Here is a 19781-nt window from a genome sequence, read left to right as displayed (position 1 = left end):
TAACCCTCCAGCTCTCCACAATTCCCCAGTTCTAAATGTGGTAGTGTGAGCCTGTCCTCCCAGGGAAGGAAGGCTGATGCAGGAAGATAGCTTGAGCCCAGGAGTTCGGGAACAGCCTGGTCGAAAACCACAAAAGATAACAAACAGGAAAGAGTAGCACTGTCCCCCGTCTTTCAGAGGAAACAAGTCATTGGTTCGCAGAAAACACGGTAATTAGTGCCAGTGCCTTGCTTCAGTACTGCATTCAGTACCAGCCCATTGGCACTCACTAATTATATGCATTGGCTGAGCAGACACTACTGCAAAACTGGTCTTTCTGACGCTGTAACCCTATATAGATAGGCAACTTCCATGACACCCAAGGTGCTTTCCCTTCTGTTGTTAGAGCTGAATGAATGATGTGTGCCATTGATCAGTGCAAGCTACCCCTCATTCTCTGTGTAATTGTAAAGTGCATAATTCAGGTGGCAAAAGTGGAAGTGTATGTGCTTATGGCCTTAGGACTGGCTTTCTATAGATTGTTTTATATTACTAATTAAATGTAGCATTTGGGTTATTTGTCCAGTTTGTAATTTCTGTTTTTACATTAGGGTCTTAGACCAAGTGGGACAAACAATTTAGGCTTGGGAAATGATGTATCCTCTAAAATTAGAAATTATTTTCAATTGATGGGTAATCATAAGAATTACTTCAGTAATTCTTTATAGAGAATTGTCAGGAAACTGACACAGTTTGGGAAGGAAGGAAAAGAGAAATGAAAAGATCTCAAATATTGAGGTGAGACCTACCTAAAGAGGTTGGCTTAGTCAGTGCATATCTATTGCTGTGACCAAACACCACATCACACTTCGTCATCAAACAAAGTAAGGACAGGAACTCAAACAAGAACCTGGAGGCAAGAGCTGATCTGATTCAGGGAGGGATGCTACTTAGTGGCTTGCTCATTATGGCTTGCTCAGCCTGCTTTCTTATAGAACCCAGGACCACCAGTCCAGGGATAGCACTCCTCACAAAAGGTTGGGCCCTTCCCCATCTATCACTGATTAAGAAAAATGCCATACAGGCTACCTATAGCCTGATCTTATTGAAGCATGGTCTTAATTGAGGTTCTCTCCTCTCAGATGACATTAGCTTGTATCAAATTGACATAACCACCCAGTACAGAGGTCATTAATATCCTTATATTAAACATAGTATCCTTTCAAAACTGTATCGTAGAAGTGGAACCTGGTGGCACATACTTGTAATCCCAGCACTTTGGAGGTAAAGACAGGAGAATCAGGAGTTGAAGGTCATTCTTGGCTGCATTGTGAGTATGAAGCCAGTCTAGGCTATATCAGACTTCGTCTGAAAGCAAAACAAAAAAACAAAACTATCACATCACTGCATTTTAGTACCCACCCCTTAAAGGCACCTGCTAGAAAACCATGTCTTATGTGAACAAGTTTTATCTAACTATATAACCAAGAGACTGAGCTGAATTTAAAGACAATTTACTAGAATTGCTTTATGAGGAACAATAAATATCCCTTGGAAAAGTCCAGGTTAATAGAGATATTATTCTAGACATAGCTCTTTAATTTCTAATTGAAAAAAAAATGCAGGGTTGCCTGATAAGATGTTGTTCAACTCACAATTATTTTAAACAGCAGCTTCAATGTACAAGACATTGTACTGTATATGATAGAAAGTATGAAGAGTTTCTATCAGCACGAACTTATAATCTCTCTAGAGATATGGGTCCCCAGGCAGCTTTTGAGCGGATGGCTAGAAGTGGTAGTTATCAGTAAAAGGGAAGACTTATTTGTGTTGGTGTTGTTTACCAGGCTGGAGAGAATATGCGGTACAGTAGAACCCACTGTAAGAGTTTTTATTAGGGAAGGGAAAGAATAGTCATGAGTAGGCCTACCCGAGGAGAAACTGGGGAGAGAGTGGAGCAGGTGGGCCTTCTAGCAATACCACCCATGCACATAGATTATGTGCCCTGAGCTCAGATCATCTAGTGAGGCCTGGAGTGACTAATCATTTTCCCTGACCACTGACAGTGAATGCAAGGTCATGTGACTCCAGAAGTAGCTAAGAATAATAACAGAGACCCCGAGCATACAACATATGACCGCAGAGGAGTAATACAATAAGAACAGGAGAGAAAGGTTCAGAAAAGCTGTGAAATATGGTTGGGGGAGTGGTGCGGATGATGCTTACAGGAAACCTTGTAGAGAGTAGCCTGGGAAAGAAGGGAAGAAGAACAGAGCCACTCCCACCTCCATCCCTCACAAACAGTGCAGGTGACTACAAGCTGCTCCAGATCCTGTCTCACAGCTCCTGGTAAATTCATTTGTTCTGTTTCTTTGCTGTCTGCTTGTTTGCTAAGACAAAGTCTGATGGTGCCCTTTGGACTACCTGTGGACTCACTCCTGCCACCTCAGCTTCCCCAGTGCTGGGATGACAGATGTACCACCATGCATCTATTTCTTGCCATTCTATCACTTGGGTGGTCTATGAATATGAATAATATTATATGCAAGAAGAGGTTTTGGTTGACCTCAAATATATATGTAACAAAGAGAAAACTACACTTAAAAGTTTGGTTTTGTTGTTCAATTTCTGACATCAAAAACACTGGATCATCTTTTTTATTTTTATTCTTTCATCAAAATAAACATCTATCACCGTTTATGTAAGTATTCCAGGGCCCAACTCCGCCAGTCCCTGGCCTGGAAAACATGTGAAATAAGTTGTATAGCATGGCTGTTGTGGAATATTAGTTAAAGATGTGTTACATTCTTTTATGCTGCAGGACATTTGTTTAATGATGCAAAGATGTGTTGCTTCTTTTGTGTTACATTTATTTAACTCTATAAAGTTGTGTTACTTTGCCTGTCTAAAATACCTACCTGATTCTTCTAATAAAGAGCTGAACGGCCAGTAGCAAGGTAGGAGAGAGAAATAGGTGGGGCTGCCAGACAGAGAGAATAAATAGGAGAAGGGAGGAGATTTTGAGAAAAAAAGGAGGAGTGGAGGATACCAGGGGCCAGCCACACAACCGGCCACGATGTAAGAAGTGAAGGAAGGTATATAGAATAAAGAAAGATAAAAGCCCAGAAGCAAAAGGTACATGGGATAATTTAAGTTAGAAAAGCTGGCTAGAAATAAGCTAAGGCCGGGCATTCATAATTAAGAATAAGTCTCTGGGCATTTTTTTGGGAGCTGAGTGGTGGGCCTCCAAAGAGTAAAAAACAAAGAACAGACAAACAAAAAACAACTACCCATGGCCTCTCCCTTCCAGCCTTTAACCAGTGAGGTGCTACTGGTTGATGCGTCACAAGAGAGCTGTCCTATATTCCATAGCATTGAAAATCACCAGCCCAGAACATTTTCAATTCTTCTGTTAATAAACTGCTCTTGGCCAAGGGTGAATGTTTTGTATTCTTTTAAGAATTATCAAGCCAGGCATAGTCGATCGTGCCTTTAATCTCAGCACTCAAGGAGGCAGCGACAGGCAGATTTCTGAGAGTTCAAGGCTAGCCTGGTCTACATAGTGAGTTCAAGGACAGCCAAAGACCCTATCTTGGCATGATGATGATGATGATAATGATGATGGTGGTGGTGATTGTGATGGTGATGGTAATGATGATGGTGGTGGTGGTGATGATGATGGCGATGATGATAAATTAACCTATTCCAGGCTAATACTGCAGTAAGGGGAGGTAGTATTACCTGTCTGTTTAGTCATGAGTGTATGTATAGTCTAGAGACACCAGGAATGAATTGTAACTACTACATTAGTTTTTGGAATAGGAATAGGAGGTAAGTGTTTTCCTTTAAAAGTACTTAAAATCTAGTGGAAGCCAATCCCATAGTTTAGTTTTAGACTCTCCTTATTGTAAACAACATAGGTGGCTTATTGCCACTGGAGGGAAGTACCTGGTGGAGCTGCCCATATTGAGTTTCTCATTTGCATACAAAGGGTGAGGTGCTGACAGTCCCTGTTTACTGAGGTGTCAGTCAGCCTGTGTGCACATACCACAGAGGGCTAATGATGGCCACAGTCAGAACATAGTAACCAGGACACTAAGGCAGGATTGCGAAAGCAGCAGAGGGAAATTCGTTCCTGTGAACTACTACTCTGTTCTGTTTGGCCTAGTGGATCCACTCACAGATCTTCCTTTACTGTCAAAACAATGGTAAGTCCTGAGGTTTTGTTTACTGTGAGTTTGCCGAGGCAGGGAACACAATGTAATTCAGATGTTGTTGAACCCAGTACCACTGACTTGTCCTGCTCAAGTGTCAGCTGTTTGGGTACCCATTATGAAGGGTGAGACTCAAAAAGTTCTAGTGACTTTTAAAGGTAACGGGGATTGTCAAAACTGAGCTAGTCTCCCATTCCAAATCATGTGCTTGTCTACTGTTTATTTTCAAAATATTCGCTAGAGCTTGCCATGATACATTGAAAACTCCCCATCTGGTCCTGACTTCATGTAGTCAGCACTTATTTTTTCTTTTGTGTTTTGCATTGTAAACAAATTATGTTATTTTTAAGATTTGTGTTACTGATTGCATTATCAGTCAATATGGCTTATAAGAGCAAATTGTGTTTTAATTTAGCCAGATTTCTCTCTCTCTCTCTCTCTCTCTCTCTCTCTCTCTCTCTCTCTCTCTCACACACACACACACACACACACACACACAAATATAAGGAGGAGGAAAAACTAGATTAACATCTGTGATGTTTCCTTAATAAAATGCAGTAAATGCAGCAATTTTCAGGGAAAATTAAGAAAGATAAATATTTAGGTGAATTTAAAGTTATTCCATACCACAAATTTTATAAGGAAAAGTACTCAGGAGTGATTAGAGATTGATAGCTAGTTTTAAAATACTTTATGGGTTTTATGCAACTTGGAATGAATGCCTATTAAAGTGCTTTGTAAACTATTCTCATACTTAATGATCCAAGTCCTTTGGGTTTAAAACTAAGTGTTGTATTGAGTTTTTTTGGTTTTTTGTTTTGTTTTTGTTTTTTTTTTTAAATGCAGACCTCTGTTAGCTAGGGAACTCCTCCCCTGTACTCACTGCACATGCACAAAGCCTGGATTATGTGTTTTGAAAGAAAGGGCACACTAGCATTCCTCTTGGGAGATAGGAAATGGAGACTGTAAAGAAATGTTGTCATTCATGTTGTCCAAACATACATCAATCACCTCTATAGAAAGTGAAATGCCGTTTTAAGTGAGTCTCTTCCCATTTTCATTCAGAGATACCATTCTAACCAAACTTGGTTTTCAGAAGGAATTTAACTTTGAAAAGATCATAATTGCTTTCAGATTTCATTCTGTTCTTAGAATTGGTCATTGTAATCACTACCACGGCCAGGAAACCCCCATTTAGGACTGTATATTTTTTATTATGGATGTCAAGAGTTCTCAAATGTTTGTGGGCATAAGAATTTCTTAAAGAGTTTAGCAAATTCATGGGGCTCATTCCCAAACTTTTTGTTCTGTAAACAATGCATGGAGCCTAGGGATCAGCATTTAACAACTTCTGTGTAACATGCTGATGTGTGTGTGATTCCCAGGAGTCGCCTTTGTTGAAGCAGATGTACTAGCTAAAGGATCAGGACCCTTTTGTCACAGACTGAAAAACAAAAGAGCCATTTTCAAGATTTACATGTAAATCTTAACACTGAGAGTTCCCATGACTATAATTTGAATCCTGCATGAGCAACTTAAATACTCAAAAATCTGTTTGTTGAAGTCTCTCGAATGGGACAAATATTTATCAAAAAGAAAACAGGCTGTCATTTCCTTGAATTATCAGATGAACCAAACCAAGAGAGACTTAGCAATATTTTAGGACTTTAAGAAATTAAAGCTAAAAGTGTTATGGAAACTTTCATAATCCATTGGAAAGATTGGGATTTTTTTTCTTATGATCCTAATGGTGTGATCTTTAAATCTGTTTTTAAACACAGAATAATTTAATAAAGCTTTTTGAAATGCTAGAGTCCAAGTATACCAAAACAGTTTACCACAGAAATTTTAATAACTGTTTTCATTTAGTTCCTGTGTCAAAGGTTTTTACTATTTTAAGTTTGGTTTGCATTCTAATTTCTCACAGTTGAAGCTCTTGGTGTGTAATTTGGGCACTGTAAAATCCACGCTTTGCCGTGCACAGTTGGAGTTTTAACCTGTGCAGGTGCAAGGTCAGCATCCTGTGGAAGAGGAGAAATTGGCATTACCCACGACTTTCTCCATGGCCCTTTGGTCAGTCCCACCCTCTGCCAAGCGCTGGTTTCCTTCTGCCCATCTGTTCCCTTCTCTGTACATTCAAGAAAGCCTGAATGCCAGATGTGGGGAATCTTAGAGTGGAGATGTGAGCACCATTTCCGAGGCCAAATGTGAGGTTTGAAGTTCATCCATAGTGTGTGCCCAGGGCTGCTTGCTGAGTCCATTGAAAGGGTCACAGCAGAGTTTTATGCACTGGCCAGCTGAGAAACATTTAGAGTGTGCTATGTTTTACCACTTTTGGTTTTTCGAGACAGGTATTCTCTGTGTAGCTTTGCACCTTTCCTGGAACTCACTCTGTAGCCCAGGCTGGCCTCGAACTCACAGAGATCTGCCTCCCGAGTGCTGGGATTAAAGGCGTGCGCCACCACCACCCTGCTGTTTTACCACTTTAAAGTTAAACTATTGGTAATATTCAGACAGGGTTTTGCATGAACAGTCGTTTTCATTTTCCTTAAGATCTCAATGAGATGATTCGATTATAAAATAGGGATATATGTGTTGAAAATATGTGGGCTAGAGAGATGACTCAGTGGGGGAAGATCACTTGATGTACAAGCATGAGCACCTCAGCTCTCATCCTAGCACTCACGTTAAAAAGCTGGGTGTTGGCCCCACATGTGCCTTTAGCTCCAGTTCTGTGGGGAGTAAAGACAGGAAGGTGGATCACTGAGGCTTGCAGGCTGCCAGCCTAGCTCCAGGTTCAGTGAGAGACCTTGTCAAAAAGGAGGAAGGAAGAGAGTGACAGATCCAGTTTTCTCTTCTGGCCCTGGGGACTGTGCACATAAGCCTGCGCACCTAAATTCACATGGACATATCTCACACACACACACACACACACACACACACACACACACACACACACACACAGAGAGACACAGAAACAGAGAGACAGAGAGATTGCAAGTTGCTTTCTAAACTTGCCATACTTTTGTGAGCTTGCCCACAGTGTATGGGAGTCCTGCATTATCATCACCACTGAATATTATTATTTTTGCTTTTTGTCTTACTCTATTGGGGTCTGCAGTGAGTAGTAGCACCTCACTGTGCTTTTAATTAGCATTTCTCTGCTGACCAATAATGCCAAGCACCTTTTTATTTTTCATTTGTTGAAGCATCTGTTATAATGTTAACGGATGAGAAGCTCATGTTTCCCTCAAGTGTTTTGATAGTACTGGATTTTTGAACTTTTTGTGTATCCCTTAGCAGCAGTGGGGAGAGGCCTGAGTCAGCCCCACACTGCCCCCCAGCACAGACTGAGGGGTCTTTTCAGACATCTCCATTCCAGTGAAGCTGGGACTCTTCTCCAGGTGGGGGAGGGAGATGAAGCAAAGCTGAATTATGACCGGAAGGAAGTTTGTAGATTTAAGCACAGGGTTGTTAGAGAGAGGTGCTCAGGAAAGCGCGATATGTGCCCGTGCCTTGTAACTGTTGGAGCAGTGTTGTGTGGACAGAGCTTTGGAGGCTTTCAGAATGGCATTGCTTAGATGGCTTCGAGAAACTCTCCTTCTTCCCTCCACTCTTCCGTAAGGGAGATGGTAGGGTGGCTCGGAAGCTGCTTTGATTTCCTCAAAGTCCCATAAAGCAAAAGCAGAGTTTTAGAGGTTATGCAAAGAGATTTTTTTAAAAATGTAAATGGAGGGGTTCTTGTGAGAGTTCCGTAAAAGCAGATGTACAACTAGGAAGGAAAGGGCCAAAGATGCTTAGGCTGTAAGCACAATTCATTGCTATTTTAGTATTCTTTTTTTATTTAAAAAGTTTTCACACAGTACATTTTGATCATCTTCTTTTCTTTCCCTCAACTCCTCTCTGAACCTCCCACTAAGAAGCTATTTTTGATTGATACCTGGTGGGAAAGGGAAAAATCATTTTCTTCATTAGAGAAAAGTTGGGTATTTCATCCAGGGTAGGCCCACTGCCCAGGAGTAGTTGGCCAACACAAAACTGACCCCAGGTTTTTCTTGTACTTTTTTGTTTTGTTTTGCTAGTTTAACATTCTTATTTAAAACACCTGTGTATTAAATGACCTGGGAGAGCAATTTTCATAGCAGATGTTACTTTTCCTGTAGTTCTTGACTGTCAACTGAGAAGCTTCAACAGGATTCTTGGGTAAGGATCACCCTTCCTACATCACCTTCAATGTCCCTGTCCTTATAGCCATTGTCTCATTATGAGAACAAATAAAATATGTGGTTTGCAAATATTTACTGCTGGCTTCTGGCTCTCCCCACATTTTCAGTGCATTTTAATTAGTTTTCTTGGTTTTTATTGAGCTTGGCAACATGCTAGAATATCATGCATACAGGGATAAGTTTTAAAAAATAGTTTACATCTCCTATGAATTCCAACCTGTTAAACAGATAGATACATGTGTAAACAATAATAATAATTGAATTATTATGCCATTTTTCCTCTTATTAAAAATAGATTTTTTTTCCGTGCATAATATATCCTGATTATGGTTTTCCCTTCCCTCTGCTCCTCCCAGTTCCTTCCCACCTCCTATCCCATTGGCTCCACCCCCTTTTGTCTTTCATTAGATAATAAACAGGCTTCTAAGGGATAATTATAAAATATAATATAATAAGATAAAACAAAAACAAACATATCAGAATAGGATAAAACAGACAGAAAGAAATGAGCCCATGTAAAAGCACAAGAAATGGATAGAGACACAACTCTGTCATGAGCTCAGGAATCCCATAAAAGCACTAAACTGGATGCCATAATATACATGTAAAGGACTTATAGGGTAAGAAAAAGAGGAAACAACTTTAAAAATATATATAAAATAAAAAGATTAAAAAACAAAACCCTGGACTTGACATTTTGATACAAGGAACTTCCAAAGATGCACTTGAGTTTATTTGCTGTTAGCCGTCTGCTGCTGGACCTGAGGCCTGTTCTTAAAGAGTCGTTTGCTTCCCCAATGAGACTCAACTGGAGATAGCTTCTGTGTTAGGGATGGTGTTGTGTGTCCATTTCTCCTTTCAACTCTAGAACCCATCTGGTCCAGACCCTTGCAGATTCTGTGAATGCTGCCCCAGTCTCTGAGTTGATATGTGCTTCAGTCCTGTTGTGTTTAGAAGGCCTTGTTTTCTTGGTATTGTACAGCCTCACTGCCTCTTACAATCTTTCTGTCTCTGCAGAGTTCCCTGATCCCTGAGGGGAGGGATTTCATGGAGACATCTCTTTTAGGACTGAGTGTTTCTCTGCACATTATCCGGTTGTCCTCTCTATCTACTGCAAGGGGCTACTTCTCCTATGATGGCTGAGCAAGGCACTGATCTATGAGTATAGCAGAATGTCATTAGGAGTCATATTATTCCTGTGTTCTTTTAGTAAAACAGTAGTATTTGATTTTACCCTCAGTCCCTGGGCTATCTAGTCTCAGGTTCTTGGTCACCCAATCAATGTCACGTATGGGTTCTATCTTGTGGAGTGGGCTTAAGTCAAATCAGATATTGGTTGGTTGCTCCCACAAGCTTTGTGCCATCATTGTCTTAGCATATCCTGCAAACAGAACACCATTGTAGATCAAAGGGCTATGGCTGGGTTGGCGTTTATGTTTCTCCTTTGGTAGTGTGCTGAGTATCTTCCTGTAGCAAAGACACTAGCATGTAGCTATGAAGGCTCTGTGCAGGCACCAGCTCAACTTCTCCATGTTCAATGAGTTGTGTGGGTGCTGTCTTCATCAGCAGGGCCTTGCCGTCAGTTTGTGGAGAGAAACCTGTAGTCTTGGCAACAGACTGGGTTATTTGGGGATTGCCATGGGACCCCTTTGCCCAACAACTCAACTAGATGTAACCCAGTCCTGGTACTGGAAGCTTCATTTGGTAACAAGAGAGGCTAGTTGGGGCTCTGTCTCCCCCATTATTTGTTGATTTCATTTATATTGCCTTCATATATATTTTTTGAGAAGTTTCTACTGTATTTATTTTCCATATTACTCCTCAGATGGCCCTTAATTTTAGCCATCTCTCTCTAATATTCCCTCCCTCCTCCCGCCTCAACCTCCCCCTCCCCATTTGATCATCCCATTCAAGCATCTCCATCTATCCCTAACTATCTATTCTATTTACCTTTCTTAATGAGATCTATGCTACTCCCACCCCGTAACTACCCCCTTCACCCACCCCCCCCCCCTGTTGTTTTTCTGTCAACACAGTGGCTGCTCCTGAATCTGCTGCTATTTCAGACAGTAATTGAGGCTCCAGTTACTGGCCCTCTTCTCAGGCAGTGGACCAGTGGGACTTTTATACCCCATGCCAGATCCACCTCCTGCCACTGACACTAAATGTAGATTTTTACTAAATCTCTATTGTTCTATTTATCAGTAAGACTCAGGAGTCAGAGGCTGGGGTAAAAATCTGCTTGAGCTCAGAGAGGTTGAGTAATAACTAGCTAACCCTCCCTCTTTGTTGGCATCTCAGAAAAGAGCATCCTTCTGTTCCACCAAAAAAGACTGCCACACTCAAAGTCTATCCCTACTACTTCTTGTGCATCTCTATCCATCTTCCAGACTCCTTCTGACTCTCTAGGATTACTTTCTGTCCACTAGTTGCTGGCTCCGCCTACTGACCCTGATTCTATTTAATTTATGCAAATGCATGCTCACGTTTCACAGTGTGATCAAATACCCCACAGCACCTATACCCCAGTCCCTACTCTATATCTAAACTCTGGTCAGTGGTTTGCAGCTCAGTTATCATTGACTTAGCATTAAATCCATGTATAAATGAATACGTAATATATTTGTCTTTCTGTGTCTGGGTTATTTCACACTGGATGATTCTAGTTAAATCTGAAATGGCCATGTTTTTTCTTAGAACATTGCTTTATGAACCTTTATTGAGTTTTAGTGCTGAATCAGCCTTGTGTTCTCAGGATGACTTCCCTGTCCAAGATGTATCTCAAGATTACCAGTTCTTTATTTTTACCTTACAAAACATGTGCTACATCCTAGGCAATTAAGTGTTTTCCACATCCCTTGTTAGGGGCTGATGTAGCTGGTGTTGAGCTCCACCCAGTGCTCACTTACCTTTCTGAAAATCCTGGAGCCCCTTTATTATCCTTCTGCTTCAGCCTCTGCTTGGTATTATCTAAAATGATAACTTTTTTACAGAGGATTTTTTTTTTTTTTTTTTTTTTTTTTTACAAAATGCATTTCTTAGGTACTAAACTAAGAGTTGGAAGTTGACACATCTTGTTGCGTGAGCTGCAGAGTGGATGTTGTGTTAGCAGGAATAAAAATATACACATTTCATTGTCTATATCAGCACCCTTTGGTGATCAGGGGCATTCCAGATGAGCAGCAGATCTGTACAGTGGGCTTAAATATTCCCTAACTAACTTTATAAACAACTGTGTCCTCATCCTGGCTTTGTTGTTCCATTTGAGGAGCACAGCCAGAGCACATTTACAGAACCCCACGATTTTCCAAAGGATAGGTGAGCGCTGCCTTTTTGTTTAAAGTCAGCAGCTACTCTGCCCCTAACAAGACAGGCAAGCATTCCTGGCAAGCCTTGGACCCTGGAACTGACTTCTCCCTGTCTGCAGAAAGGCCTGGGCCTCTTCTTCACTACTGTTTACATTGGGAATCTGCAGTGGAGTGTGGCCACCATCTTCTGTTATCTTAACTACATCATCTGCATTGCTGTGGTCCCAGAACAGACCTTGAATTTACACATTGTTTACACTGCATGGACCAACATCAGCCAGCTTCAGACTTCCTTCTGCAGCTTGCCTCACCTCCCTTGGTCGCTGTTGGATTGAAACAAGTTGGGGGCTTGTTCTGGATTAGGTTCAGTTTGTGAGAATGGAGCAGATTGGAACTTGTATCTTCACCCCTGCGATCTCCACCACAAGGTTGCTCTTATCTTGTCATCCCTGTGTCCACCAGAGTAGCACTTTGAGTTCCCTTCAAGAGATTGTCTTTGCCTTTACAGTCTGGCTAGCTGTGTACTTCTGTCTTCAGCTGTCTCAGCTTTCTGCATACCATCCTCACAGCGTGGAATTGTTTCTGGCTTTGGTTTAAAATGAAAAGAGATCAGTGACATTCATTTGAACAGTTCAGGGCCACACAGAGCTGTGACTGGCCTAATTTCAATACTGTGAACACAAGCAGCGGGAGGAGGGAGAGGAGGAGGTCATGGTTTTGCCTGGTAAGCAGAATAGTCAGAACCCATGTGACACCAGTTGCTTTGCTGTGTTATATATCACAGTTATTGGTGTCCTGAACCAGGTATAACAGCAACACAGATTACCAATCACAGATTATCACAACAGACACAATTATAAAAACATTTGAAATATTAAAGTCAGACAGGATTTTAGTAGACATGGCATTGAATCTGAAGGTTTGTCAGAGTATTGCCACTTTATTGATTTACCCCAGTCCATAAACTTGGGGCATTTTCCCACATAGTTAGGTCTTCAAATTTTTGTTTGTTTGTTTTGTTTTATTTTTTTGAGACAGGGTTTCTCTGTGTAGCTTTGTAACCTGTCCTGGAACTCACTCTGTAGACTGGACTGACCTTGAACTCAAGAGATCCACCTGTCTCTGCCTCCCAAGTGCTAGGATTAAAGACATGAACCACCACCATCCCTAGTGGTCTTCAATTCTTTTAATTAAAAATTTTCTTTGTATGATATGTTTTGATCATGTTTCTTCTACCTTAACTCCTCCCAGGCCCTACCCACCCAATTTTATGCCACCTCTCAAAAAATAAACAGGAAACAAAAATAAAATTAACAATAAAAAGCACAAACAAACAAACAAACAACCCACAAAGATGAAAATCAAAACAAAGAAAGCCAAACAAAAAGTTTACAAAAATACATTGAGTTCATTTTGTGTTGGCCAAGTACTCTGGGCATGGGACCTGCCCTGGTGTGTGGTTGATACAGCCAATGTAGGTGTTCAGTTTTTTTCGTAATGTTTCAGGTTAGTTCTGTATATTAGGCTTACTATTGTAGAATATTATTTTAAGATGTGTTACATTTGTTTATGCTGTGGAACATTTGTTTTAATGATGCAAAGATATGTTGTATTCTTTTATGTTACATTTGTTTAATTCTGTGAAGCTGTGATACTTTGCCTGTCTAAAATACCTAATTGGTCTAATAAAGAGTTGAACAGCCAATAGCTCAGCAGGAAAGGACAGGTGGGGCTAGCAGTCAGAGGGAATAAATTCGAGGAGAAATCTGGGAAGAATAAAGGAGGCAGAAGAGAACAAGGAATGGAGGATGCTAGGGGCCAGTCACCCAGCCACACAGCCAGCCATGAAATAAGAGTGAAAGTGAGATTTTCAGAAGTAAGAAAGGAAAAGGCCCAGAGGTGAAAGGTAGATGGGAGACTTTAAGTTAAGAAAAGAGATAAGCGAAGCTAAGGCCAGGCATTCATAAGAAATAATGTTTCCATGTGTGCTATTTATTTGGGAGCTGTTAGGGGGCCCCCCAAAAGAGAAAAGAACCAAAAAAGTAAAATAACAACCAACAGCAGTTCACAGAATTTTTGTTAAGTGCTTTATTCTTTGTGTAGATTGTATATTGGTAGTACATGCAATTGGCTTTTGCATTTAGATATTATTTTAACAAGTTTTGATGACACTTAAAAAACTTTAAGGAGGTGGTCAACCGTCAGGTGCTATTTTCAGCTGTGAGTTTTGACCTAGAAATACTCTGTTACTTAACATGGCGTAAGATACGTATCTCAGCTAGACGTTAGGGTCCAGGGAGACAGAGCAGTCAGTGAAATGTGTGCTGTGTAAATGTGAGTGTCTGAGTTCAGTCACCAGAACACACATGAAAAGCCAGGTGCAGAGCTGTAAGCTGGTCATTCCCAGTGTTGAGGAAGCAGAGACAGGCAGGTCCATGGGTTGCTGGCTAGCCAGCCTGGCCTCCATGGCAAGCTCTAAGACAGTGAGAGACTGTCTCAAAGAACAAGATGATGGTATCTGAGAAATGACACCTCAGATTGACCTCTGACCTCTGCACACATGCACACCCAGAGAAAAGGCAAATATCTGAGCTGTAAGTCTTGTTTTCAGCTTTTAGGCTTTGAACCCGTCCGTCCCTCACATCTAGTAGATCTTATGTGGTAAAAATCAGTGTTTAATTTTCCCTTCTTCTTTCAGTGTTAAATGTTTACAAAAGACAGTCAAGGACTCTTACCACATAATGTGTAGACCATGTGCCTGTGAACTTGAAGTTTGTGCAAAGTGTGGAAAGAAAGAAGACATCATTATTCCGTGAGTATTTCCTTTTTCGTTGGAGTTCGTTTTGAGCAATTCATCCATGGGCTTTCTCTTAGGCAGCACTGACTCACTTTGAAGTTGCCTATCTCCCACTAATATAAGCACTTTCTACCTAACAGGAAAAGGGTCACAGTTTTGTTAAGTTTTTCTTTTAGAGGATAAAGTGACATTTATAGGTTTAAGAAAATAACTCTTCAGCCTTGAGCTTCGTCTTCATTATGCAGAATGGCTTATATCGTAGCAGTTGTCCCTAATGGACTCCGTTTCCCAGCTCCTAGCCCGCTCTTCTCCCAGCAGGGTTAGAATCTGCTGACTCGGTGAAGCTAGTCTTTAAAACAGCTTCTTCTCTGTTTCTTTCTGTAGGCTCCCGATAGGAAGAGGCAAGTAAAGGCCTTTTTAACCTCCACCATTAAATAATGAAAGCCTGGGTAATAATCATGAACTTTTCTTCTATTTAGGTTTAATAGAGAACCAGAAACTTCAGCAAATACTGAAAATCAAGATTCTAAGCACAGAAGAAGCTGCAAAGGGAAGGAGGACAGTGATGAGGATTTAGATGATGACACCCACTCGGAGGACGAGGAGGGAGACACTTAGGTGGCCTGATGACAGCACAGAATCAGCCGCAGAGGGCTCAGCAGACACACTGACATCCTAATGTGGGTGTCAGAAAAGGTTCTTCAGAATCGGTGAACTCACCCATGAGCAATATAAATTATTTATAACATTTAAATAACAGAAACTTTCAGACTTTCACAATAAAACCTAAGCTGCATATACAGAGTATGTATGGAAACTCTTACTGTAGCACGTTCTACAATCTATGGAAATTGTTTAGAAAAACATATTATCTAATGTCAAGCTATCTAGTGTTGAGAATTGGTGATTGTATCAAAACTATCTCTTGGAAAATTAAGATGTTTAGCTCACAGTGAGTACAGTTCTGTAGCCTGACCTCAGGTGTGTGGCTTCCTTAGCAAAAGCCCCTTATAGCTTACAAAGCAAAACCATTTATTTTTAGACGTGTGCGCACACGCATACACACATACACACACACACACACACACACACACACACACACACAAATCATGTGTAGTGATTTTCCTTCAAAAATATTTTTTATATATGTTATCCCATTTTTTTTTAACCTTTTCTCAGTTTGGAAATACATACTCAGAAAAAAAATGTGTGGACTATATAATATTAATAACTAGAAAGGAAAATGCAACATTGATACTTGAGTGGAGATACTTGCAGTATCAGAAGCTCCTCCCTCACAAACTTGTCCTTCCCAGAATTCCATTGTTCTGCACTATCACTTTGCTGCCAGTGTTTCTACTTGTAGGTGATGTAGGTTGGCTTTGTGTGATTAATGAAATGTGTGTCCTTACGTTGAAAATCCTAAAGCTACAAAAAGGTAGGTAGCAAGGCAATACAGTGAACTTTCACACTCTGTACTTCAATCCCCAATTTTAATGTTTTACTATGTTTTCTTTTTGTCTTAATACACACGCGCGCGCATGCACACACACACCACACACACACACACACACACACACACACACACACACACACACGACATTGTATGTATGTGTATATATGTGTGTATATATTTTCTAAACCATTGAAATAAATGTTGAACCCTGGTTTTGGACTTGTATGTGTGGCTCTTTTGTTGTTATAAAATTTTGGAAATTGACCCACGTTCTTAGAGAAGCTATGATTTGCTCATCTTACATTATTGTACATTGTTCTAATGTTGAGAGGCATTTGGGTTTGACAGTTTTTCCTGATGCACACAATACCCATGTAAAGTGAAGCAGGGTTAGAAGTTTTATTGAAGATATTTTAATTTAGGCTTAAACTCGAAGCTTAAGAGCCCAGAGGAAAGTAAGACATACACAAGAGTACAAGTGTGGGCTTCTCAAAAAAAGAGGCACAGAAGTAGGATGTAGCCAAGTGTGGAAATGGGCTTCACCAGGAAGAATGAGCAGTTACCTGTCTTGGCATTAGCCATATGTACTCATGGGTTGCATCTCAAGTTTCCTATGTATATTAGTTACTTTCAGTTGCTGTGATAAAATACCATGGCCTACAAAACTTATAGAAGGGTTTATTTGGATTTATAGTTCCAGAGAGATAAGAGTCCATTGTGGTAGGGAGGCATGGCAACAGACAGGCATGGAGGCTGGAACAGGAAGCTGAGAGCGAACTCGTAATGGAGCCAGCTTTAAACTCTCAGAGCGTCCTTCCAATGACACACTCCCTCCAACAAAAGAAAACAAAAACAAACAAACAAAAAAAACCCTCCAAACCTTCCCAACTGCCTCCAACTGGGGACCAAGAGTTCAAGTTCAAATACCTGAATCTATGTTCTCATTCAAACCACTACAGAGTTAAAAAAAAATTCCTCTGTCTCTTGGTGAGATGGCTCCTTCATGAATGGAATCATAATCTGATCATGTAAAAGCAGAAGCCACTGAATAAGAAGCTTAGTGCATGCCCTTCCTATATAAAGTTTCTGGTGAAACTAATAAAAAATGATAGGTTTGGAGCTGGGAAGGACAGAGACCTCAAACAATTGTGGATTGTGCTGGAATCCTTGCTCTGCTGCTAGCAAAGGCTTCAACTAGATTCTAGGGCAAGGAGTTTTTCTCTGCCTCCTGTCTTAGCCAATTTGAATGTGTGCAGCAGTATATCTTATTCCCCTTTTGTTTATCTACTATGAGTTTTGGTAGTAGATGATACTAGGGTTTTCTGGTAAATTTCATAGTGGTGTTTCACAAATACATATGGAAATTCGTGTGTAATGTGAATTTACTTTCACATGCTGGGATTAAAGATGTGCCACTGCACCTGGCTTCAGCTATTTCTGATTTTTTACCCAGAGAGAAATATGTAAGGAAGGGTGTCACCTAGAGGCACAAACCACAGCTACAATTTATCTCTTTAGGAATAGTTTTGTTTGCTTTGGGAAGTAGACCTTGATATATTTAGTTCCTTTATATTTCTTTAAGAAGTATCCTTTCTAAAGACCAGACATGGTGGCACACACCTTTAATAGTTGCACTCAGGAAGCAGATGCAGATGGGTGGGTATCAAGTTTGAGGCTAGCCTGATCTACATAGTGAGTTCCAGGATCGCCACGGCTACACCAGGAAACCATGTCAGAATTATCCTTTCTGGCCTACAAACTTTTTTGTTGGAATTCATCATGTGGAAATGAATTGACCATGTTTCACTTTATTGTAATGAATCGATATAAAGTGAAAGTTGCCCTGCCTTGATATTCTGATTATCAGAACCATTGTGTCCAAATACTGATGTTCCAACTCTAATCATACATTTCATAGACCCTCTTAAGGAATTCCTTTTCCTGGGACATTGTGGTTCATTCCTCCTGGGTTATAGCCTTGGATTTTTTTTTTTTTTTCTTCCCAGGTCTCCAGCTGACTCTGATTGTCAGCTACAGAAAATACAGTTAGTTGCTTGTAGTAAAAAGCCATTTTCATGCTTACTAGATACACGACCTGTTTGCTGAATTTCCTTCTTCACAGACTCTCTTGCAGCTAGAGGTAGGTAGCCATATAAAGGGATGCTGGGAAAGAATTACCAAGAAAAAAAAATAGTTTGGCTCTTCCTGTCTAAACATGATGTGAGAATACATGACATCTACAACTTGTAGCCATTTGCCCAGTGCCATAATGTTGAACAAAAGCTGCTGACCTGAGTGGTGGTGACCATGTCAGAGGAGCTGCAGTTGGCAATGGAGCTTATGGAGTACAACTCACTGGTTAGCACAGCTGTGTTGAGTGCAGCAGCCCAGAGATGCAAAGCCCTGGTGGTGGTGGTGGTGGTGGTGGTGGTGGTGGTGGTGGTGGTGGTGGTGTCGTCTCCAGAGTGCCTCTTGTTTTTGCTGGCCCTTCTGCTTGCTGCTAATATGTTCTTACTGTATTTGGCATGGTGTGATGGCTAAATCCATCAATGGATACAATGGAATCCCACTATATCTAGTATAGTGTGATTGTTTGTTTCATGGGAAAATCCTACTCCTCACAAGGCAATTTACTTGCAGATCATAATGAAGATGATTTTTATAGGGCAATGACACTTAGAGATGCCAGATCTGCCAAGGGTAGAAAATATAACAAGGAAGTTTCATGCAATATAGACACCTGAATTCTTCCTGTGGAAAAGGCTGATGATCAAAGAAAGCAATTTTATGATCCTATACCCAAGGTTAGGTCTGAGTTCCTCAATCATGTAGCCTGCAGAAGTAATCACAGGTTTTGGTATGCTCCTTGAAAAAACAAAGTTGTGAAAGGAAATTAAATGACCATATTGTGTGTAGAGAAAAAAGAAAGATGGTTAGCTGACCACTTGAGTAAAGTTTTGTAGTGTAGAAAAAGGATGGGAATCTGCTACACTGAAACCACAGACAGCTGCCTGCTAGTACAAAGAAACTGGTGGAAATAGACTCGGCCTGCTTAAACATTTGTTAATTAATAATAAAAAGAATCGCTGCTTTTGGATGAAGATGATATGGTGACAAAATTAATACAAAAGAAAATGTTTAACTACATGTGAGCTTCTAAGCAAAATATGTAACTTGTGATCATAATGTGATTTTTTTTTTCCTATGTAAAGATTTTAATTTGGTTTTGGAAAATGTAACTTGTGGTTGTGAGGTTATCTCCTTGCATAGAGAATTTTGTCTGAGGTGGTATAAAAGGGTTAAGAGAAAAATAAAGAAAAAGGGAATTGGGGCTGGAGAGATGGTTCAGCAGTTCAAGAGCACTGACTCTTCCAGAGGTCCTGAGTTCAATTCCCAGCAACCACATGGTGGCTCTCAACCACCTGTAATGAGACCTGGTGCCCTCTTCTGGCCTGCAGGGATACATGCAGGCAGAACACTATAAATAATAAATATTTTTTAAAAAGAAAAAGAGAATTAAGTTTTGCTCCCTCTGATGAATCTTTTTTTGTGTGTTTAGCTGCTGATTCCATATCTCCTCCTCAGTTTCCCTGACCTGCTTGTGTTGGACTCCAGCACTTGGGAATCTTGGGCTTACAACCTCTCAGTTCTTATAAAGTAAATGAATGTTGTTTCACAAGGTACTGGCAATCAGAAATCCAGTTATTTGCAGCCAGAGGCATTCCAGCTGATACAGCAACAATTTTGCAACACCTATTCTATAGCACTTGCTGTCTGTGGCAACAAGAAATAAATTGATGT

The 19781-nt window shown here is 40.5% G+C and overlaps 1 protein-coding gene across 1 annotated transcript in view; it reads left to right on the top strand.

Moving 5' to 3' along the window:
- Window positions 1–15623, top strand: part of C1H9orf85 (chromosome 1 C9orf85 homolog) — a 58072-nt gene extending 42449 nt beyond the window's left edge. The window contains exons 3-4 of the mRNA XM_036207496.1: window positions 14426–14539; window positions 15004–15623. Of these exons, the coding sequence (XP_036063389.1) occupies window positions 14426–14539; window positions 15004–15142 (253 nt within the window). The 3' untranslated portion in view covers window positions 15143–15623. The remainder of the gene's footprint in view (window positions 1–14425; window positions 14540–15003) is intronic.
- The last annotated feature ends 4158 nt before the right edge of the window (window positions 15624–19781 follow it).

Source organism: Onychomys torridus, chromosome 1 (assembly GCF_903995425.1).
Source record: "Onychomys torridus chromosome 1, mOncTor1.1, whole genome shotgun sequence".
Classification (NCBI taxonomy): Eukaryota; Metazoa; Chordata; class Mammalia; order Rodentia; family Cricetidae; genus Onychomys; species Onychomys torridus.
The sequence above is the reverse complement of the archived record's forward strand: the minus strand, read 5'-3'. Positions and strand labels throughout refer to the sequence as shown.